Source organism: Propithecus coquereli, unplaced genomic scaffold (genome assembly GCF_000956105.1).
Source record: "Propithecus coquereli isolate 6110/MARCELLA unplaced genomic scaffold, Pcoq_1.0 Scaffold362, whole genome shotgun sequence".
NCBI lineage: Eukaryota > Metazoa > Chordata > Mammalia > Primates > Indriidae > Propithecus > Propithecus coquereli.
Window position 1 is genome coordinate 1,041,147 of NW_012149308.1, and position 18,927 is coordinate 1,060,073.

At 41.6% G+C, this 18,927-nt stretch overlaps 2 protein-coding genes across 13 annotated transcripts in view; both read right to left on the reverse strand.

Annotated features, from left to right (window-relative positions):
* Nucleotides 1-3,276, reverse strand: part of PHKA2 (phosphorylase kinase, alpha 2 (liver)) — a 78,769-nt gene extending 75,493 nt beyond the window's left edge. For all 4 annotated transcript variants that reach the window (XR_001137787.1, XM_012651707.1, XM_012651706.1 and 1 more), the window contains exon 1: nt 3,027-3,276. Coding sequence is in view for 3 of the 4 variants with exons in the window: in XM_012651707.1 (XP_012507161.1) it covers nt 3,027-3,104 (78 nt within the window). In the remaining variant the exon portion in view is untranslated. The remainder of the gene's footprint in view (nt 1-3,026) is intronic.
* A 5,318-nt stretch (nt 3,277-8,594) lies between these two features.
* The window catches only part of ADGRG2 (adhesion G protein-coupled receptor G2), a 67,717-nt gene continuing 57,384 nt past the window's right edge, over nt 8,595-18,927 (reverse strand). For 8 of the 9 annotated variants that reach the window (XM_012651696.1, XM_012651694.1, XM_012651695.1 and 5 more), the window contains 5 exons: nt 18,711-18,810; nt 17,846-18,129; nt 14,497-14,598; nt 13,200-13,352; nt 10,114-10,298 (listed from right to left, as the gene is read on the reverse strand). In XM_012651696.1, coding sequence (XP_012507150.1) covers nt 10,114-10,298; nt 13,200-13,352; nt 14,497-14,598; nt 17,846-18,129; nt 18,711-18,810 — 824 coding nt within the window. Of the gene's footprint in view, nt 10,299-13,199; nt 13,353-14,496; nt 14,599-17,845; nt 18,130-18,710; nt 18,811-18,927 lie in introns of all 9 variants that reach the window. The other variant, XM_012651697.1, reaches the window with a different exon arrangement.

Consider the following 18,927-nt stretch of genomic DNA (forward strand, 5'->3'; position numbering starts at 1 on the left):
TTTTATTAATGAGTCTTCAACAGAGCTGTTAGTGAAGAAGTGTACAAGGTTAGTATTTCTTACCTGAGTCAAAATAATCTAGAAATTTCTTTTTTTTAAAACCAACAAATTTTTAAAGATACTCCCTAGAGTATATATTTACAAAACCAAACCTGCAAAAGGATCCTTTTATAAACATAGTTCTTTCCTTCTTTGCTTTAGATTTAAATAATATTTAGCGGCAAGTACATTTGGTAAATGACTAATGGGAAAAGTTTTTCTCTTTCACAGATACAGGAAAAGGAATTAGTTAAGATGTTAGCTGACATGAACAAACTATTGCCTCTAATAGAAGAATGATGACTAGCTTGACATATTTAACACGGAATGAATTCTAACAAATGAAACCAATATAAGTTGATCTCAACTTAAAAAGCAAATCAGAAAGAGAATTCAGAGCTTGCACTGAAAAACACCTCATAAACATCTGTACATATCTACAGAAGATGGGGAGATACAGCATAAGCTTTAGAAACCATTAGTCTCACTCATTTATTTTTTTTTATTGTGGTAAAATATACATAATATAACATTGCTCCTTCATTGTTACAGAGTGGTTAGGTGAACTGCCTAAGATCACTCAGAGAAGATGAGGAGGCCAGGAATGGGTTAGGGCTCTACAACTGTGAAGACTAGTTGTTGGGGCAAATGCGTGCAACTCTGCACCTGTAGACTCACGGGATTTCCCAGCAGAACTGTGCTTGGAGTGTTCTGGTTAGCCAGAAGAGCTTGACAATGCAGCCAGTAAGGGAAAAAGAGGGCAAACACAAGGGCTTCTCACCAACTACCCCCAAAATAAATACAACTAAAGGCTCAGACAACCTTTTTTTAATCATTAAAATGTTAGGGAGGAAAGTCCAACCCAGCAGATTTGCTTTAATGAGAAGACAGTTCTTTTGCTCCTGAGGGAAGGCAAGCTTGGACCAACAGCTGGCTCAAACCCTGCAGGAAGTATTTTATCAACAAGGACTTAAGGGTACCCTTCATGCATCTGGGGCACTGCTTGATGTGAAGGAATAGAACCGATGAGGTCTCTGTACTTAAGATCTCACTGCATCAATGGGGAGACATAATTATTTTCAAGGACCAGAAAGCACTTAATAGCTATATCAGAGCCTTCAGGAAAGGGAACATTGTGGGTCAGAATGGTCATACAAGGACCACTAGGCCTGGGTACTAACATGTGGCCTATATGAAAGTCATAACCCCACCAAGAGCACCTGTTACTTACTGATTGCACACTAGATGCCAGGCAATGTACTAGGCACTAATTTTTTCTTTACACATACTCAGTGAAAGCATGTATTATTATCCCCATTTTACAGATGAGGACATGGACTCAGAAAGGATGAATAAAAGTTATACATGTCTTTCAAGGCAGAGCTGGGGATTCAAACTCAGGTCTGACGAAAGAACTAAGCTTCATCAGCTCTCCTCACAGCCCCTTCCATCACAGTAACAAAGGGAAAGGCTTTTCAAGTTGGATTTTAAAACACTTTACAGATGTTAATTCTATTCTAAGAGGAAGGCAAAAAATAACCTCCATTTGCCTGCCTACTCCTTCTTCAACTCTCAACTTGAACATCACCTTTTCCAGGACTCCTCTCCTGCCTCCACAAACTGGGTTGGGGGGGAGGGTCCTTTCTCAAAGCTCCCATGTTAAATCTCAAAAGCCAGTAAGCTCTGAAAATTTAAAGTGTTTTCTTAAGTCTGCAGGAAGCTCTTTTGGTGGCAAAAGATGACCTGAACTTATGTGAAACTCTTTTTAGTTTTTACTTATCTCACTCAGTGTGAATATTCATACTCCGATATGGAAATAATAATGTGTTTGATTCAGGGTTTTTGCCCAGATTTGACTGCAGTTATTATAGTAAATATAGTACATTATATGCATGTTACCTTTCTAAAAGCCAAACATTTCTGACTGGCAAACCACACCTGGCCCCAAGGGGTTTTCAGATAAGGAACTCTGGAGCTATACCCTAAGCATAGATGTCACTGCACTACAATCATTTATTCTTCTTTGCAAGCCCAGCACTTTGTAGAGTGCCTTGCATGTAACAGGTGCGGAACACATATTTCCTGAATGAGGAAACAAGGCTAAGAAATTAGCTAAGAAGGGAAAATGGTCAGTGGCTTGGAAGTGACCATGCTCCCACTTTGCAGGCCAGGCCTCTAACCCCCGAATACCACTTCCTTCTTTGACTCTGAAGGCCCTAAAAATAGTTGCTGTTGATTGAGGGCAAACAACATAGCTGCTGCCTTCACTAGGAATAAAAATAGTTCAGTGGTCTTACATGATGGACCCACACATAACTTTGGCCTAGTAATACAGCAGGCATATTCATACCTCAGAATACATGAGCAGCTTCGTAGGACCTCTTGAACTTGGGAGACGATGACCTACCTTTGGGTCTGACCCGGCTACACGCAGTAACCTTTTTAGCCTCGCAGTTTATGATCTGTAAAATAGCAACCAGAGTAGGCCCTAAGGCCCTCACAGGTGAGTCTCTAACAAGGTAACTCATGAGAGGGACAGCAGCAGTCACCCCAAACTCCAGAGTCCTATGCAAAGCTCAGGAGCTTCTTCACTCCTGTCTACTGTCCTCGCAGTCCAGAGTTCACTGTCCTCATTCAGTGTGCTCTGTCCAACCTACACACACCTCCTCTCTCATATACACAAAAAACAAAATCAGAGTCAACGCAAAAGACGCATTTTGTACCCAGGGCACCGAGGGGGCTCCATTCTGTCTTGGATCCCGAACAATGGCCAAAGAATCCTGTGAAGAGTAGTGGCAGCAGCCGTTATGTCCCCTGACTTTTAAGGAGAATGGGGAGGTAATCACTGGCTAGCGAGGACTGTATTCAAATAGGAAACCTCTTAATTGCAAAGTTTCAGGTCACAAGAGGGGACAAAGGCCTGGGGAGGAGAATGGGTGACATGAGAGGGCTGTTCTAAGCGTTCCCTCGGGGTGGTTCCTCCTTACCTGGTAACACAGGATGGTTTTCTGCACTAGCCGCGCGTACCCGTCCAAGCGGACCCCGGAGTTGCTCCTGCTCCGCATCTCTCCAGTGCTCCCGGGGCGGGAGGCCGACCTGCTGTGTGGAGGCGGGACGCCGGAGTGGCGGCCGCCGAGGGGGCCTGGTCCCCAAACACAGCCTCTGTCAGTTCTCGGGAAGGGGCCGGGCAAGAGGAGGTCGAGATTTTTCAAAATGATACACCCAAAGTGTGACTTGAAAGCATGCCAACCAGAGTTTCGCACGGCTGGGAGGCGCGGGGGCGGAGACGGGGGCTGGCGTTATGGCGGCTCCGCCTCGACCAGGGCCGCGCGGTTCTCGACGCTCGCGGGTCTCAGGCGGCCTCTCAGGAGAAGAGGGAACCTGGGTTTTGGGCGTGGGGCGAGGACGCCCCTGCCGAGCCTCTCTTGTGCCCAGGTGGTGGTAAGGAGGCCCCCGGGCGGCAAAAGGAAGCCCACCAGCCCCAGCCGCCTGGGAGCCCACGAAGGCCGGACTAAACCCCGCCCCCTGCCCCGCCCCCACCGCGGCGCGGAATCTTCCAAGTTGCGGCCTGAAGGGGGGAGTAAAAGTGGGCGGCCCAGAGGATCCAAGGAGAACCCAGATCCAGGCGGGAACCAGGTTGTCTCCCTGAACCCCTTCTCTCCCCGGTTGGCCGCCAACCCCAGCCGAGGCCGAAGAAAACAAGCCCTTGCGCCGCGGCCACCTGGGTGCCCTTGGCCCGCCCCCCTGACCCGCCCCCGCCGCGGAGTGGAACCCTCGGAACGGGGCCTGAGGGCCACAGGTAAAACAAGCGCTCCGCCGGAGGCCCCGCCCACCCACTGGGAGGAGCTTATAGCCCCGCCCCTAGGCCCACCCCGGTCCCGCCTCCCCACAGAGCGGAACTCTTAGAGTCGCGGCCCGGGGCGGGGGAAGAAAAAGGAGGCGGCCTGCGGGAGCCAACCCAACCCGAGACGGTAGAAAGAGGCCCGCCCACCGCGGCAGCCTGGGCGCTTCTTCGCGGGCCAAGACCGTTGCCCGGTCCCTGGCCCCGTCTCCGCCGCCAAATGGAACCCGAGTAGTGGGGCCCCGCCCGAAAGAGAAAGGGGGAGACCCAGACAGGGTCCCCCAGCTACATTCCCGGCGCCTGCGACCCCTAGCCACCTGGGCACCGCTTCCCCGACCAGGCTCGCAGTTCATTTCCTAAGGTCTACAACTTGAAACTAGGAATTTATTACAGTTTCTCCTGGCAGCTAACTACCTACAGTTCTTAATCTTCGGCCTAGTATTCATTGTCCACCAAAATCTAGCCCACATGTGAATTTCGCTGGACAGCTAGACTAACGTAATCATTGCTTCCGCAAGCTCTTTGCTAGTCCCCATGCATTTATTGTATGCTTGACTCATTCAGCCCTTCCTCCTCCTCCTTGACTATATGAAGCCCATCTTTCCCTTAAGGGGCACCTCATCTCTTCCCTCCTATTAGCCTTTCCCATTCTCTGATTTCCTATAGCAATTTCTTTAGTAAGAGCTTAGGGCTTGGAGTCAGTCCAAATTGAGTTCAAATTCCAGTTCTTCCATTTACAAAGGTGTGACCTTGGCATGCTGTTTTAATTGTTTGAACTAAAGTGTTCTCATCTGTAAAATGGGGACAATAATAGCAGCTACCTCATAGAGTGACTGAAGATCAAGAGGATGAATATAAAGCATTTAGCACAAGCCTGGCTTATAGAAAAGTTTGGCAATAATGTATCACCTCCTGTTGTTATTTATGTTTTCATATGTGGATGAGGCATGTTTTTCTAACTGGATTGGAAGGTACTCATTGAAACAGTCTTTGGTACCTTCTACCATGCCTGGTACAGTGTTGAGTATATAGTTGGAGCTCAATTAGTGTTGATTGAGTGGGTGAATGAAAATCAGTCCTGCTTAGCTGGGTCCCCCTGTGTTTGGCCCTTAACCAAAGTCATGTTAGATATTCCAGAACATGGCTTTACTCTGTCACTCAACTAAAGCGCCAAACCCCTCGTTAGCTCACCCTTTTTTTCCTTAATATTGGCTCTTGAATTATGCAGCAGTCCATGTGATTGATGTGCCTCCATGAAGAATTTGCTATGGTCTAAGGAATAAATAAAACTAGACATTAAGTTATCATCATTAAATCTATTTTGGAATCTGAATATGTACTCTTACTAGAATTTTCATGTATTCTACATCTAAAAGCTAGGATCATTGCTTCTTTTTATTATGGCTTTTGTTCCCATTGAGTACTTCTTCAGGAGTGTATTTTGCAGCCACGGGAGAAATAACTTATGAAATCTTTGCTCATTACTTGCCATTTCCGCTTAGTATAGAAACATTTTCAACTTTTTGATCTCATTATGTGCTAATTCTGCTATACACACATGCACCCCTTTTGGTGTATGGCCAGTCTACATTCTTAGGCGTTGGTCTCTGCTTTAATGCATATTATCATATAGGCTATGTTTTTAAATATGCTCAAAATGCTGGGATAAAACCAAAAAGGAAGGCTACCACTTTTTAGCTTTCAAATTTCCAAGTGAATTTTAATGATTCATTTTGGACTAATAGGCTGTGCTATATAAGAATCAGTCTCATATATTAGTATCCTCACTCCCTGAGATACAAAACCTCCATATCTTGGTCCCCATATCCATGAAGCTTTCCTCTGGTTATCACCCACTAGAAACCTGTGTCCAAGTCATTTCTCAAATATTTGTCAAGAAGTAGTTATGGTATATCATAGGGAATGTTATTATTCGTTTCTGAAGCCAATTCATGATCTTCATAAAGATGAAAAGCCAGAACTGGACCCTGGAGTGGCACCATGTATGACTCATCTGAGCCCAGCGAGAGGGTCTGCCCATCATCTTGCCATGGGGGCTTCAGCCAAGGCAGTTTTCAGAAAGCCACATGTCAGCATCCAAGGTGGAAACCAATAAATGTTTCTCTTGGAGGGTTCAGGTCTTTGACTCTAAAGAAAAGTACTCCATCTTTGACCCAGAAAAGCGGGCCAATTCTGAATTAATTCACTGAAAATAATTACTTAACCAAATTTAGCTATTTCTATGACAATTTAATTTTAGTTGACTGGAGGTCATTTTGTTTTTCATTATAACATTTAAAGGATGTTGAATTTGTCTCTGCTCCAGCTTCCAGTGGCTAGTTTGAGACTAAGAGATAAACAGAGGAAACACCAGGAAGCATAAGATTTCATCACAGTAAGGATTATATTTATTAAATATATTTAAAAGAATATATTCTTGAGGAATATATATTCAGTTTTTGCCTTGACTTCTTGATGCAGTACCTGGAGACTAAGGTGAAAAGAAAAAAGTATATACTGATAAGAATTCTTCACACTTAACACATTGATTGCCACACTAGAAAAAAAATTTTTTCCCTGGGACCAGTGTTTTATTAAAACAAAATGATCCTTTTTAATTTGTTATTTCTTATTGTTTTCTGTGCATGAGTTATATGCAACACAATCTACTTTTTTAGAATTAAATTGTCAATATTAATGGTAACACTAAGAACATCAACAAGTAAGATTTTCACAAACCAACTGCAGGGTTTTGCTTCATGAGGCCCGGGCTCAAAACTAGCCTGAGTTAAATACAACTCACATGGCAGTCAACGTGTTAATATTATGTTCTTATGCCTACTCAGTCTTTCCTTTTTCCTGTCCTTCAGACTCCTACTGCAGCAGTGAGGAGCTGAGGCAGAGACAAACTAAATAGTCCATAAAATGCTGTTATAGACCAGGCACAGTGCCTCACACCTGTAATCCCACCACCCTACGAGGCTGAGGTGGGAGGATCACTTGAGGCCAGGAGTTTGAGACCAGCCTAAGCAACATAGCAAGATAGCATCTCTACAAAAAATTTTTTAAAAACTTAGCCGGGCGTGGTAGAGCACGCCTATAGTCCTAGCTACTTGGGAGGCTGAGGCAGGAGGATCGCTTGAGCCCAGGAGTTCGAGGTTACAGTGAGCTAGGAATGCACTACTACACTCTAGCCTGGGAGACAGAGCGAGACTCTAAAAAAAAAAAAAAAAATTAAAAAATGCTGTTATGGCTGGGCGTGGTGGCTCACGCCTGTAATCCTAGCACTCTGGGAGGCCCGAGGCGGGAGGATCACTTGAGCTCAGGAATTCAAGAACAGCCTGAGCAAGAGTGAGACCCCATCTCTACTAAAAATAGAAAAATTAGCCAGGTGTCATGGTGTGCACCTGTAGTCCCAGCTACTCAGGAGGCTGAGGCAGGAGGATTGCTTTAGTCCAGGAGTTTGAGATTGCTATGAGCTAGGCTAATGCCACAGCACTCTACTCAGTGAGTGAGACTCTGTCTCAAACAAAACAAAACAAAAAAAAAAACAAAAAAATGCTGTTACGGAGACAAAATGACACCAAACAAGTTCACTTGGTGAATTGGTCATTCAGTAAATTAGATCTTTGTCCAAATGGCCTTCAACAAACTGACCTGCCTCCTAGGTGACCTACTTAGACACAACCTAGTATCCCAAGTGAAGCTGTTTCACCATATTTGATGAGCACAATCATGATGCTACCCATTGAAGCCAATGAGAGTTCCTTTGTGGGATTAATGATTGCAGTGTGTTTTGGGGGGAAAAAACCAAAAAAACTTCTTCAAATACTGGCCACTGCTCTGACACTCCTTCCCTCCTAATATTGGTACCACCTCTGTCTCCTTACAATAGAGCCTGAGACTGTGGGACCAATTTTAAATCCAAAGGAGGACGCTTCTCAGGAACGTTCTCTTTCTGTCTTGTTCCGCGTCTGTGTGACATTTGGCTTAAGGACCACAGCCCAGGCACAAAACATAATAGGAAAAATAAGGGGTGAGGATCTAAAGGACACTATACATTGGACATCCTTTATGTACACTTTGGTTACATAATCTGCTTCAGAAAAATGGTTTCTGAGGTCTCACCTCCCCAATTATTGAGTATGTCACATCTTACCGATCTGGTGTTTGGAATCTTTGTGAGAGCGGAGGATCTTGCAAGGAGAGATTGCTCGGAGACCTCTTGCGGAGTTGAGGCCAGCTTCACTATTTGGGGCTCCCACATGGTAACCAGCAATCCAGAAATCCCAAATCCTGTCCTCACCTTCCTGAGATCCCACCGTTGATGCTGAGGAAGCAGATCCTTGCGTGGGATCTGAATAGGGTCTCGTACATTGCCTACAGGCCAAAGGCAGCACGCGTTGAAGAGATAATCTTGAAGGAGAAATGGGAAAATGAAAAAGCGGCCTCGGAAGCTGATCTCACGAGGCAGAACAACCCTTGCTCTAATTTCACAGTCACAGGTTGCCTGCTGCTTTCCCATGGATGTTCCTGTCCTGTTTGTCTTAATCAGGCATGTCCTACAGCTTCCATGCCATGCCATGCCACCTAGGGAAAGAGACTGCAAACATTTTCTCTTTGTGAAAGTTACCAAACTTAAAGAACTTAAATGCAAATTTATTGCGTTGATTTTAACATGTTTGTCCATTTTAACATTTTTTGTCGATTTAACATATAAATACAAGACAATTAAATAAAGCAGAGAAGAAATATTGCAAAGACAAATCAGCACTCACAGAAATGTATTATATTATTATTATGGTTAGTCTGGGATACAACATTCACTTGAAATATATGTGAGGGACACTTAGTGAAAGACTTAACTAAAGGGTTTTGAAATGTTCCTAATAAGGACATACTTGAGGCACCGCTCAAGCAGGGTAGGTGGGAAGCAAGAGAGACCCTATGTAACCAGGAGCAATCAAGGTTTGATACATACGGAAACAAGAGCATTGTGGGACACTTCACTGTTCCCAATAGCTGCTCCCTCTTGTCACTATACACTCTTTAAGACTTGACACATTTTAAAAAATAATTATAGTTCTGGCTGGGCCAGAGCGTACCAGTTGTAACAATCAACAATATCTACCATGCAGTTGCCTTTTAAAGAACAGCAATGATTTTTTTCCATATATATAACTCTTTTAAAAAGTAATCCTAGTCTACTCCCCTCTTCTGAAAGGCTCTTGGCATTTGAGAAGTGGCAGTGTGTGTTATCTCATCTGCGTTCACAATTTTCCTGACATACGGTCTAGATTACAGTTCCATCCCTCTCTGGGGCCAAGGTATAAAGCTAAACATCTTGGTGCAGATTCTATAATCTGATCGTTGGGGATGAGGTCAGGAGAGGGGTATGAGTATTGGATGCCATGTATGGCTGTACAGGTCATATCCTGCACAAGAATGCACCCAAGAGGGTGAGTGGGGCTAAAATATGACCCCGCTCTGTTTGCCAAACCAGAAGCCCATGGGGCTGTGTCTGCCCAGTGAGGGCACCTTTTTCTAACTTGCTCAAAGGCACTGTATGAGCTAATTGTGGCACTGTCTGCTTACATTTTCCCAGTCTGACTGGCATCATTATTTCTTGATTTCAGTGAGGTTTCTGTATTTCACATCCCATATAATTTCTAAAAGGAGCTTTAGAATTCACTAGCAAGGATTTTCTGAATTATCACGTTAGACAAAAACAACAGAACCATGATTCTACAAAAGAATAAATTTACACAGTGGAAAATAAATACAAAAAAAATGTAGAAGTAAGATTTTTGACATGTAGGTCACTAGAATTTAGCTTATATACAACAAAGGCATGCACAACTAACTCACCAACAGGCTGAACTCAACAGTTGCTTTATATGTTATCAAAGTAACTTAGCCTCTTTAAAATGTGACTGAAAATTAACTACTCTTTTTTTTTTTTTTGGACAGGAGTCTTATTCTCAGTGTGTTGTTTAAAACCAACCTTCTTTCAAAACGAAGGATAAGAAACCAAATCACAAATGTCTAAAAAACATGGTATAATGTCTTGGTTTCCTCTGCCAATAGTAATCATTGCCCTCAATTAGCTTATGTTCCTCCAGAGGTTGCTGAGTATAAAATAAGTTGATTTTCATACATCTCACATTGTGTAAAAGGTAAAATTGGACATTTCACACTGTCAAGCATCATACTTTGGCTTTAGAAAAAGGAAATCACATTTGCTCAATAAAGTGTAAGCTTCCCCGCTTTGAAGTCCTTCTGAAAGCCATACGGCTTTTCCCGTTGCAGGAATCTTCTTTCTCATTAAACACGTGCTGTTTTCCAGTGAAATCATGAAGGCACACGTCTCCATTCTGAACACTGAAAGAAACCCCGTTCCTCTCTGTAGAAGCATTTCCTGAATAAGGAAAAACAAAGTCCATGGCATGAAGTATCCACAGAAAGCATTAAAACACCAACGTCACTTTATTCTTACGTATGTGTATATAAAATATGGTTTTAAAAAAATATTTATTATATATATTCATACTTTATTTATTTTTCATTCCTCCCCTAAGGCCGCTCAAAGTAAGCATAACAAATTGGAGATTGACTCAGAAACCAGTTCTCTATGGGAGTTTTTTTAATGAAATAGTGAAAATATCAAGCAAAGCAATATATTTTAAAAGGTCCATTTCCTAACTCTGGTTGAACATATATTGACTTCAAGTAGTATCATATATATAATATAGCCTAAGGTAGTATTTTGGTCTCCCCAAAAAGGTTAAGGTTAGCAGAGATCCCTATATATACCTTGTACGGTTCTCAGTTCCCTAGATTCCTATAAAATGAAACTTGGTACCAGAGGAACCCAGAGCAACTAGCCACAACAGTCATGGCAAGAAGAAATCATCACTGTAGACTCAACCAGCCCCTCTGACTGATTCTGAAGAGGAAAGCACCAATTCCAACCAAAGAGTGCAGGACAGGGAGCAGCTGGGCATAGGGGAACCGGGGTTTGGACCTGGGCCATCCCCACCCTAAGCAGGCCTTGAATTGTAGGGGAGCACAGCTGCTGGGATCTTCTAGCTACTTCGTACCATCCTTCTGCCCATTATACCATTGGGAGACAACATAGAAAGCTGAATCATAAGCCAATTTGTTAGTTCGTGACATAATTATTAATATAATAACAACAATGATAGTAACATTGCTGAGCATTTCATAAGTATTATCTCATTTATAACCCTATGGGATGGGTACTATTATTATCCCCATTTCACAGATGATGAAACTAAGGTATCAGATACTAAGTGCTCTGCCCAAGGTTACACAGCTCAGAAGTGATAGAATCAACATCAGTAACATGTGAATTACTTCCCAACTGGGAGCTTGTGGCCCCATGTACTGAATGAGATGGCTGCTGGTACCCAAGCCTCTAAGGCAGCTCATAACTGAAATATGTCATATTCATGCAAACTAGGTGATGGATGTGGTTAACACAGCTCTATCTGTGACATAGCTCAAACAGGGCATGCGACTGTCTCAGGCAGCTGTTCCGATTTAGGCATTTTGGCTTGAGGACATTTTGGTGCAGGGACAATTTGACCCGATATAATAAACAAACCATTAAACTTCTAGCTTCTTTTTTTGAAATTGCCAATTCCATTCCTCATCCACCCTGGATGCCAGTGCAAGGACTAAAGGAGTCAGAAATGTTTAGCTGACATGCATAATATGCACTATTAGACACAGCCATTTTGGTGGCCTTGAAATGTACCCCCACCCACCCTTATTGCCAGCCATGAAAAATATCTGTGTCAAACAACTGTGTCAAAATGTGCTACTTCCATCAAATCTAGTTTCTCAGAGGATGACAACATATTTATAGGGCTAGGCAAATGAGGCTTTACCTCTGAACTCTTTCTAGAATATGGAGAAATCTGGTTTATGGGTTAAGAGCCCCAAACACATTTTGTGATTCTAAGGCTTCTTGATGGCCCAGCTCACTCCTTTGATTTCTCTGTTTTCCATGGGCTTTCTCACACTAAGTTATCAATCAGCCTTGATTCCCGCTGCCTCTACTCTGTTTACCTACATTGAATCATTCCTGATATACCTATTTGGCATAGAGCCCAGGGCTTTCCTTCTGGTATTGACAGTAAAGAGGTAAGGCCATATGGCAGCTGTTTCTCATCATTTACAGCAGTGGTTCTCAACTAGGGGCAGTTTTACTCCCCAAGGGACACTTGGCAGTGTCTGGACACATTTTTGGTTATCATAACAGGGGTCGAGGTGCTACTGGTTCTAGTGGGTAGAGGCCAGGGATGCTGTTAAACATCTTCCAATTCCACAAAAAAGAACTATCTAGCCCAAAATGTCAATTGTGCCTGAGGTTGAGAAACATTGATTTTGAGTCATGCTATTTGTATTTTAAAAGTCTAGACAAACCAGCAGGAACTGCCATTTGTGGGAGGTTGGAAAACCATTCGGTAGATGTATGAACCAACCTCCTCACAAATTTATTTGAATTAGTCATGAAAAGAACTAATATACTAAAACAATGAATCAAGGCAAATTCTCCATGGAAGGATAAAGTATACCAGCAGAACTGAAGTTTTTGTAAAAATGCAAAAGATATATTAAGAAGCAAAAGAAGGTAAAAATAGATAAGCTTTTATGAGTAACGAACAGCCCAATCTTATGAAAGAAAATATAACAGTAGTTTTAGCTAGAAATGTCAGAATTAATGAGTAAAGGAGGCACAGCAGCAATAATCTGTCCGCATATTGGTGACATATATGGTCACCAATACTGGTCACAGTTCATCCTTCAGTATTTGACATGTTCATGGGGATTTGGGTGCTGTCACAAGGCAGCCACACTGTAGGAAAGAATTAACAAACATGAAAAGCGAAAAATAGGAAGGTTTAAAAGTGTTGAAGATGTGTATGATTATAGATGTAACAAAAATTGATATAGTCTCGTTGGCTATTTTAGGTACTGCTCTCGCAGAAATAACACAGTACTGAAGTCTTTGGGCAATACTTAAATGAGGATTTGAAACGTTAAAACTTTGAGGTCATCATCAATTCTCATTATGAAAAACTAAATCTTAAAAAAGATAGTCGTTCCAGTATTTGCTCGAAAATAGATAAATTTGGATTAATGAATTTTCTCTTTTATAAGGGAACCACATTTTGATCCACTAGTCATATATGTAATTATTCACTTTGCTTAGCAAAAATGCCATTAAAGGATAAAACTACTTTGAAAAATAAACACTAGCTTGAGAAATACTATATTGAGACATACATACCATTCCCGCTTGCGTGTACTGAGCAATCGTTATTCACTAGCAGTGTGGTGGAGTTAGTGGAGTTACTGTTTGACTGTAAGGAATTTGAAGAGCTGGACACTCCTTGGTTTACAGTCTGCTTCTTTAAACCATTAGTAGCAGTTTTACTCCAGTCTACAGCAGAATAAGCATTACAGAAAAACAGGGCAGTATGTTGAAGCTCAAACGCAAGAGACAGATCACAGTGTAACAAGTCCTAGCAACTGAATTCTCACTTCAAGATCTTACAGAGAAGTCACACATTTCACAAGCTGCTGTGATAAAACGTACTTTCATTTAGATTGTATACATTTGCCCTTCAAATGACTGCCTGGTTAAAAGTAACCTAAATTCTCCTAAAGTAAAGGCCAACTTAATTTGATTGTGTCTATAAATATCTACTGAATTAGGTAGTAATTCAGGGCCTCATAGTGTCTTAACAAGAACACAAATCAACTGTGTTGTGATGACTAAAGATTCCTAAATCTATGGAAATGACTGAACTATAGGTACTGCCATTTTCTCAGTATAGACTCCTATGCCTCCCAGATACTACAAAGGTGGTACTCACGCAAAAGGAATCTAGCTTTTCAAACAGTACTTCATTTTTCTTATTTTCTTAAAAAATGAGCTATTTACTACCCAACAGGGCATATGTGAAAATAACTTCAAAATAACCAAATATATGTTACAACCAAATAACCAAATATATGCTAAGGCTTATATACAAAGTTTGGCTTACTAACAAATAAAGCAGCTGACAATCAGGACCTGTGGAGATAGGATTGAGTGGAGACTTAAAAAATTATCAAGGTAAATATTAAAAATTACTTGGGGAAATGAAAAACATGAACTCAATAGAAAATTAATTTCACTGTTGCTTCATTCAGGAAGTAGGAAGGCCATTAATTCCATTGCTCACAGAATTCCCAGATATGAATAATTATTTATTTTTATTTTATTTTTTTAGAGGTAGGGCCTTGATATGTTGCCCAGGCTAGACTTGAACTCCTGGGCTCAAGTGATCCTCCTGCCTCAGCCTCCCGAGTAGCTGGGACTACAGGCGCGCACCACTGTACCCGGCTTTATGAATAATTATTTTTTAATTCACTAGGTTTTTTTGCCCCTAATGTTCACAATCAGTATTTTCTGTTGAGCAGGTCCCATTCTCTGATTTCCAGATCAGATGGCCTTTTGGCAATGATCGCTTTGGATCTTACTTTATAGATCTTTTCCTCAAGATTTTAAGAAGAGGAGAAAAAGGAAGGTAAATCTTTACCAGAATTTTCAGCCAGCCGTAACTTCCCACAACAAAGATAACGCCTCCATTGCTTCCTGACATTTTCTTTTGCTACACAGTAAAAGATGAATATGAAAAATCCTAAAGAGGAAAAAAGAAAAGCTATAATGTAACGAATTCCAAACTAAGACCTGAATGTCATAAGCTTACTTTGCACAAAAGATAAAATCTTTGGCATCTGTGGGTAATGTGGAATTTTTCAAATTGAATAAAATGTCCAAAGTCCCAGGAAAGCTTGCTAATGAAAGGCATCAGGGGATGCCCCTTTTAATCTTTGTAAGGTAAAGAATACTTTATAAAAGGAATGATAACTTCACATTTCCAAAATTAAATTCACACATCCTATTCACACATCTCCTCTCACATCCTATTCCTGGCCTTCCCCATCTTGGAACAAGCCATCCACTCAGGATCCCAGCTCGGACTTAGGCTCCCATCCCTCCCTCTCTCCATATTTATAATCCATTTCCAAGTTCTGTTAAATGCCATCTCCTCCACACGTCTCCATTCCCTCTCTCTTCCTCCCCAATCCACCACCCTGTCGCTGGCTTGGGCCTTCCCCTCTCCCCTCCAGCCTGGGGTGCTACAGCAGTGTACCCACCCACCTGCCTACCGCTCTCTGACCTGCTCAAGGAAATTCTCCCGTGGAGAGCAAGCTGAAGACTTGAAGGGGCCCTCAGGCTCCCCACCTTCCACCCACCTGGGCACCCAGTTTTCCAGGCCAGGGCTTCCCACACAGCCCCATCACTGCCAATAAATATCTGCTGAATGAATGGATGAATTCTGAGCTCTCTACTGTCTACTTTAAAACGTTCATTTAAAAATGCCAGGTTGGCTTCCAGAAGGGTACATGTGCCCACGCGGCTGATGTCTGAATATTGTATACCTCTGCTCATTTGCCACCCTGGGAGGCTACCCTTGGTTGCATTAGGAGAGAAATAGCATGTATGAGAGAGGCCAGAATCAGAACCTACATGTATCTCTACTTTAATCAACCCCCAAACCCTGTGAATTAGGATTTGTTCCCTTTTACAGATGAAGCAATAAATTCTTTCTATCTATTCATATTCCAGTGAAAAGATATTCTGGGGAAATGAAGCAAAAGAGGCAGATTTGGTTTCCACATGAAACATGTTGTAAGAGTAGGTACTTTGCTTTCATGTTAATGAATAGTATGATGTGGGCATATATATTTTTCTTTTATAATGTCTATTACTTTTAGTATGCCATTGTTATCAAATAAAACTTTTCTTAAAACCCTTACAAATGATTTGCTTATTTTGGGGGGGGGGGTTTGTATTTAATACCATGTAGTGCAACACCTGGATATACCAATTCAGGAACTGGTGTATTGCAGGTAAAAATTAATAACTGTATATAACCAAACAAGCATATCTGCTGGCTTCCTCCAAATAAAATAAGAACCAATGGCCAAATCAGCCATTTGAATTTAACCTCAGGTTGGGATTTCTTTGAAAATCAAAAAAATAATCTATTTCTTGATAGAACTACAGGAGGACACTGTGGGAGCTAAAACAGGCAGATGAGAATGCAATTAAAAGGCATCCCAACGGAGGATCTGGAATAAAAGGAAACCAAGGGACAGTGAATTATTGTTATTGTAATGTAAACCTATTTGCCAGATGGGCTTTTAATGCCAAAGAACTTCCATTAAAAACTAACGGCTGACAAGTCTTTCATAACACTGCTCTAAAAGAATTAGTAATTTGCTTTTCTAAAGAATGAAACTATAAGGGTTCCAAAGTGACTGGGCTTCATTAAGCAATGGGAAGCTCCAAAGGAGAGGGCAACAGGCAGAGCCTGCTGCTTTCCTGCTGTGTGTCCCAGCAACTCCTAGGGATTAGCCCCTGGGTAAGACTGCTGCCAGCCACTGGGGGTCTGTCTGTCAACATCTCATTTATCTTTGCCTTCAAACCAAACCCTGTTATGGTATGTGCGCTTTTTTGTATGTATGTTCTACTTAAATCAAAACTTGTTTTGTTTTGTTTTGTTTAAGAGGAACCAAGTAAGGAAGAGTAAATGGCTCTTTCAGAAATAGTTCCTTGCAGGTTCTCCTCAATGTGGTCTCTCCAGGAGATAACGAAGGATAAGGAGAAAAAAAGCACCATTTCTCGAATTTAGTGAATGACTTTCTTCTAAGGATCTCAAAGCACCCTTTCTCAAGGATAAATTTCTATTTTTCAATGAAAATATCTTAAGCCACTGAGAAATAAAAATAAAATCCTAAGCCCCCTAACTGACTGAATGGACCCCGTCTTGGCCAAAGGGCCCCCCAGAGAAGCCTTAAAAACTGAGTTCCCAGCCATGATAGGAAGGGAGGTTGGACATGCCTCATTGCACCCCCTCCCTTGCTAACTGCCATTAGTCATTCTTTCTTTCCTAAAAGTTAAACAAAAACCAGCCTTTTTGAAAGACTTGCTCCATTGCTCATTTCAACCAGTTGCTTGCCAGACTCCCCTCCCTTTTTGACCTGACCAGTGTTCCTTCCTGATAAGAGACCACCAACCCCATTTCACCTTATGACATGTAGAGCCCTAATTTTAATGTATTTAAATGTTAGGCCTCCACCCCAATGTGAACATGGGATGTATGTTTGCTTACTATGCATATACATGCATCTATCGTGAATATTCATAGTTCCTCCTGTAACCTGTTAAATATGTATACTTAGCCAAGGCATTTGGCATAAATTCCTGTCCCACCTCTCCCTCCCCTGAAGTGCCTGCTTTAGGTTTCTGCCAGAGGCTACACTTCCCAGCCTGTGGGATGGCCAACCTATAGGCTGCAACCTGTTATAAGAAATAAAGCTCTTCTCTCCAAATGTATGAACCTTGTGATTCTTCAGTTGATACCACTAAATAAGCTACTTTGCATATACAGGCAGACATCATTTTATTGTGCGTTGCAGATGATGCATTTTTTACAAATTGAAGGTTTGTGGCAACCCCGTGGTTAAGCAAGTCTGTCGGTGCCATTGTTCCATCAGCATGGGCTCACTTCATATCTCTGTGTCGGCAGTTTTCAGCAATAAAGTATTTTTAAATTAAGGTATATATACATATGTTTTGGACATAATGCTATAGTATGTTTGATTGACTGCAGTGTAGTGTAAACAAAAATTTTATATGCACTGGGAAACCAAAACATTTGTGTGACTCGCTTCAATTGTGATATCTGCTTTACTGTCATGGTCTGGAACCAAACCTGTAATATCTCTGAGGTATGCCTGTCCTCTTTTAGTAGCCACATTTTTATATTCAACTAGGATCATTCAGTTTGTAAATGTATTTAATGCTGTAGAGCTTACCTTGTAAGGTGTTAAAGATGGCAAAGAGATACATGAAGGTGACGTTAACTGGTCCCCAGGCAAAGAAGGCAAAGCCCCAAGTTATTCCCAGTAAAAATGTAAGGCCAGCAATACTCCTGAGGTCTTGAATACTGGTTTTTCGCTGGGCTCCCAGTTGCTTCTTCTTTTTAATTCGACAGAGCTGGACCAGGACCACAATGAACATGCTGACATTCAGCAAAAATATCACACAGAAGTATCCCACAACTGTAATATAGAATACTGCATTGCTGTTGATCCAGCAACTGGAATTTGGGGGGAAAATAGGGGAAAACAGATTACAATGACAAACTAGAGTTCAAAATCATAACAATGAATCTATAATGTTTTACTGAAACATTTTCTACAAGTATAAGAGAAAAAAATGATAAAACTGCTATTCTCTACAACCATTTATAGCTCTAGGGAAAAGAATCTAAGTCTATGTTAGGATACTTGGTGATTAAAAGGATTTTAAAAATAGACTATTTTTTTAAACATTCAGGATTCTACCCATATAAACCTTAGTAACTCTATTCCATGAGTCTTTATTAATAGAATGTGACTGGATGTCACTTTTATCAGAGGCTAATGAAAATATTTTCAAAATAGTTCCTCCTAATTTATACATTTTTTCAAAATAGATTCTCCTAACCATTACCTAAATAGTAGCATGGCATTTCCAACTAGCTTATCTCATTACATACGACTTTGAAGGCTGCTGTTAAACATTGCTGGATTTTATCAGTATAAGAGCAGAAGTCAATATGCTCATCAGATTCTCCACTTTCTTGGAGAATTCCATTTTCCAGTTCACTTAACATTCCCTTGGGAGCTTTGTACTCACAAGTCGTCTGGTGAGCCATTGGGGAATTTCCCGTAGGATCCAAGCCCATAGTTATCTAGGGATATAGTCAGGACGATGGTCACAACCACAGCTGGTACCCCTGGGGGATGGGAAACATTGGTCACACGGAGTTCTAGTAACCAAAGGTGGTGAGAAGAAAGAATAGAGAGCACATTCTATTTACTTCTTGTGGCAGACGCTAGCTAGCTGTTCACCA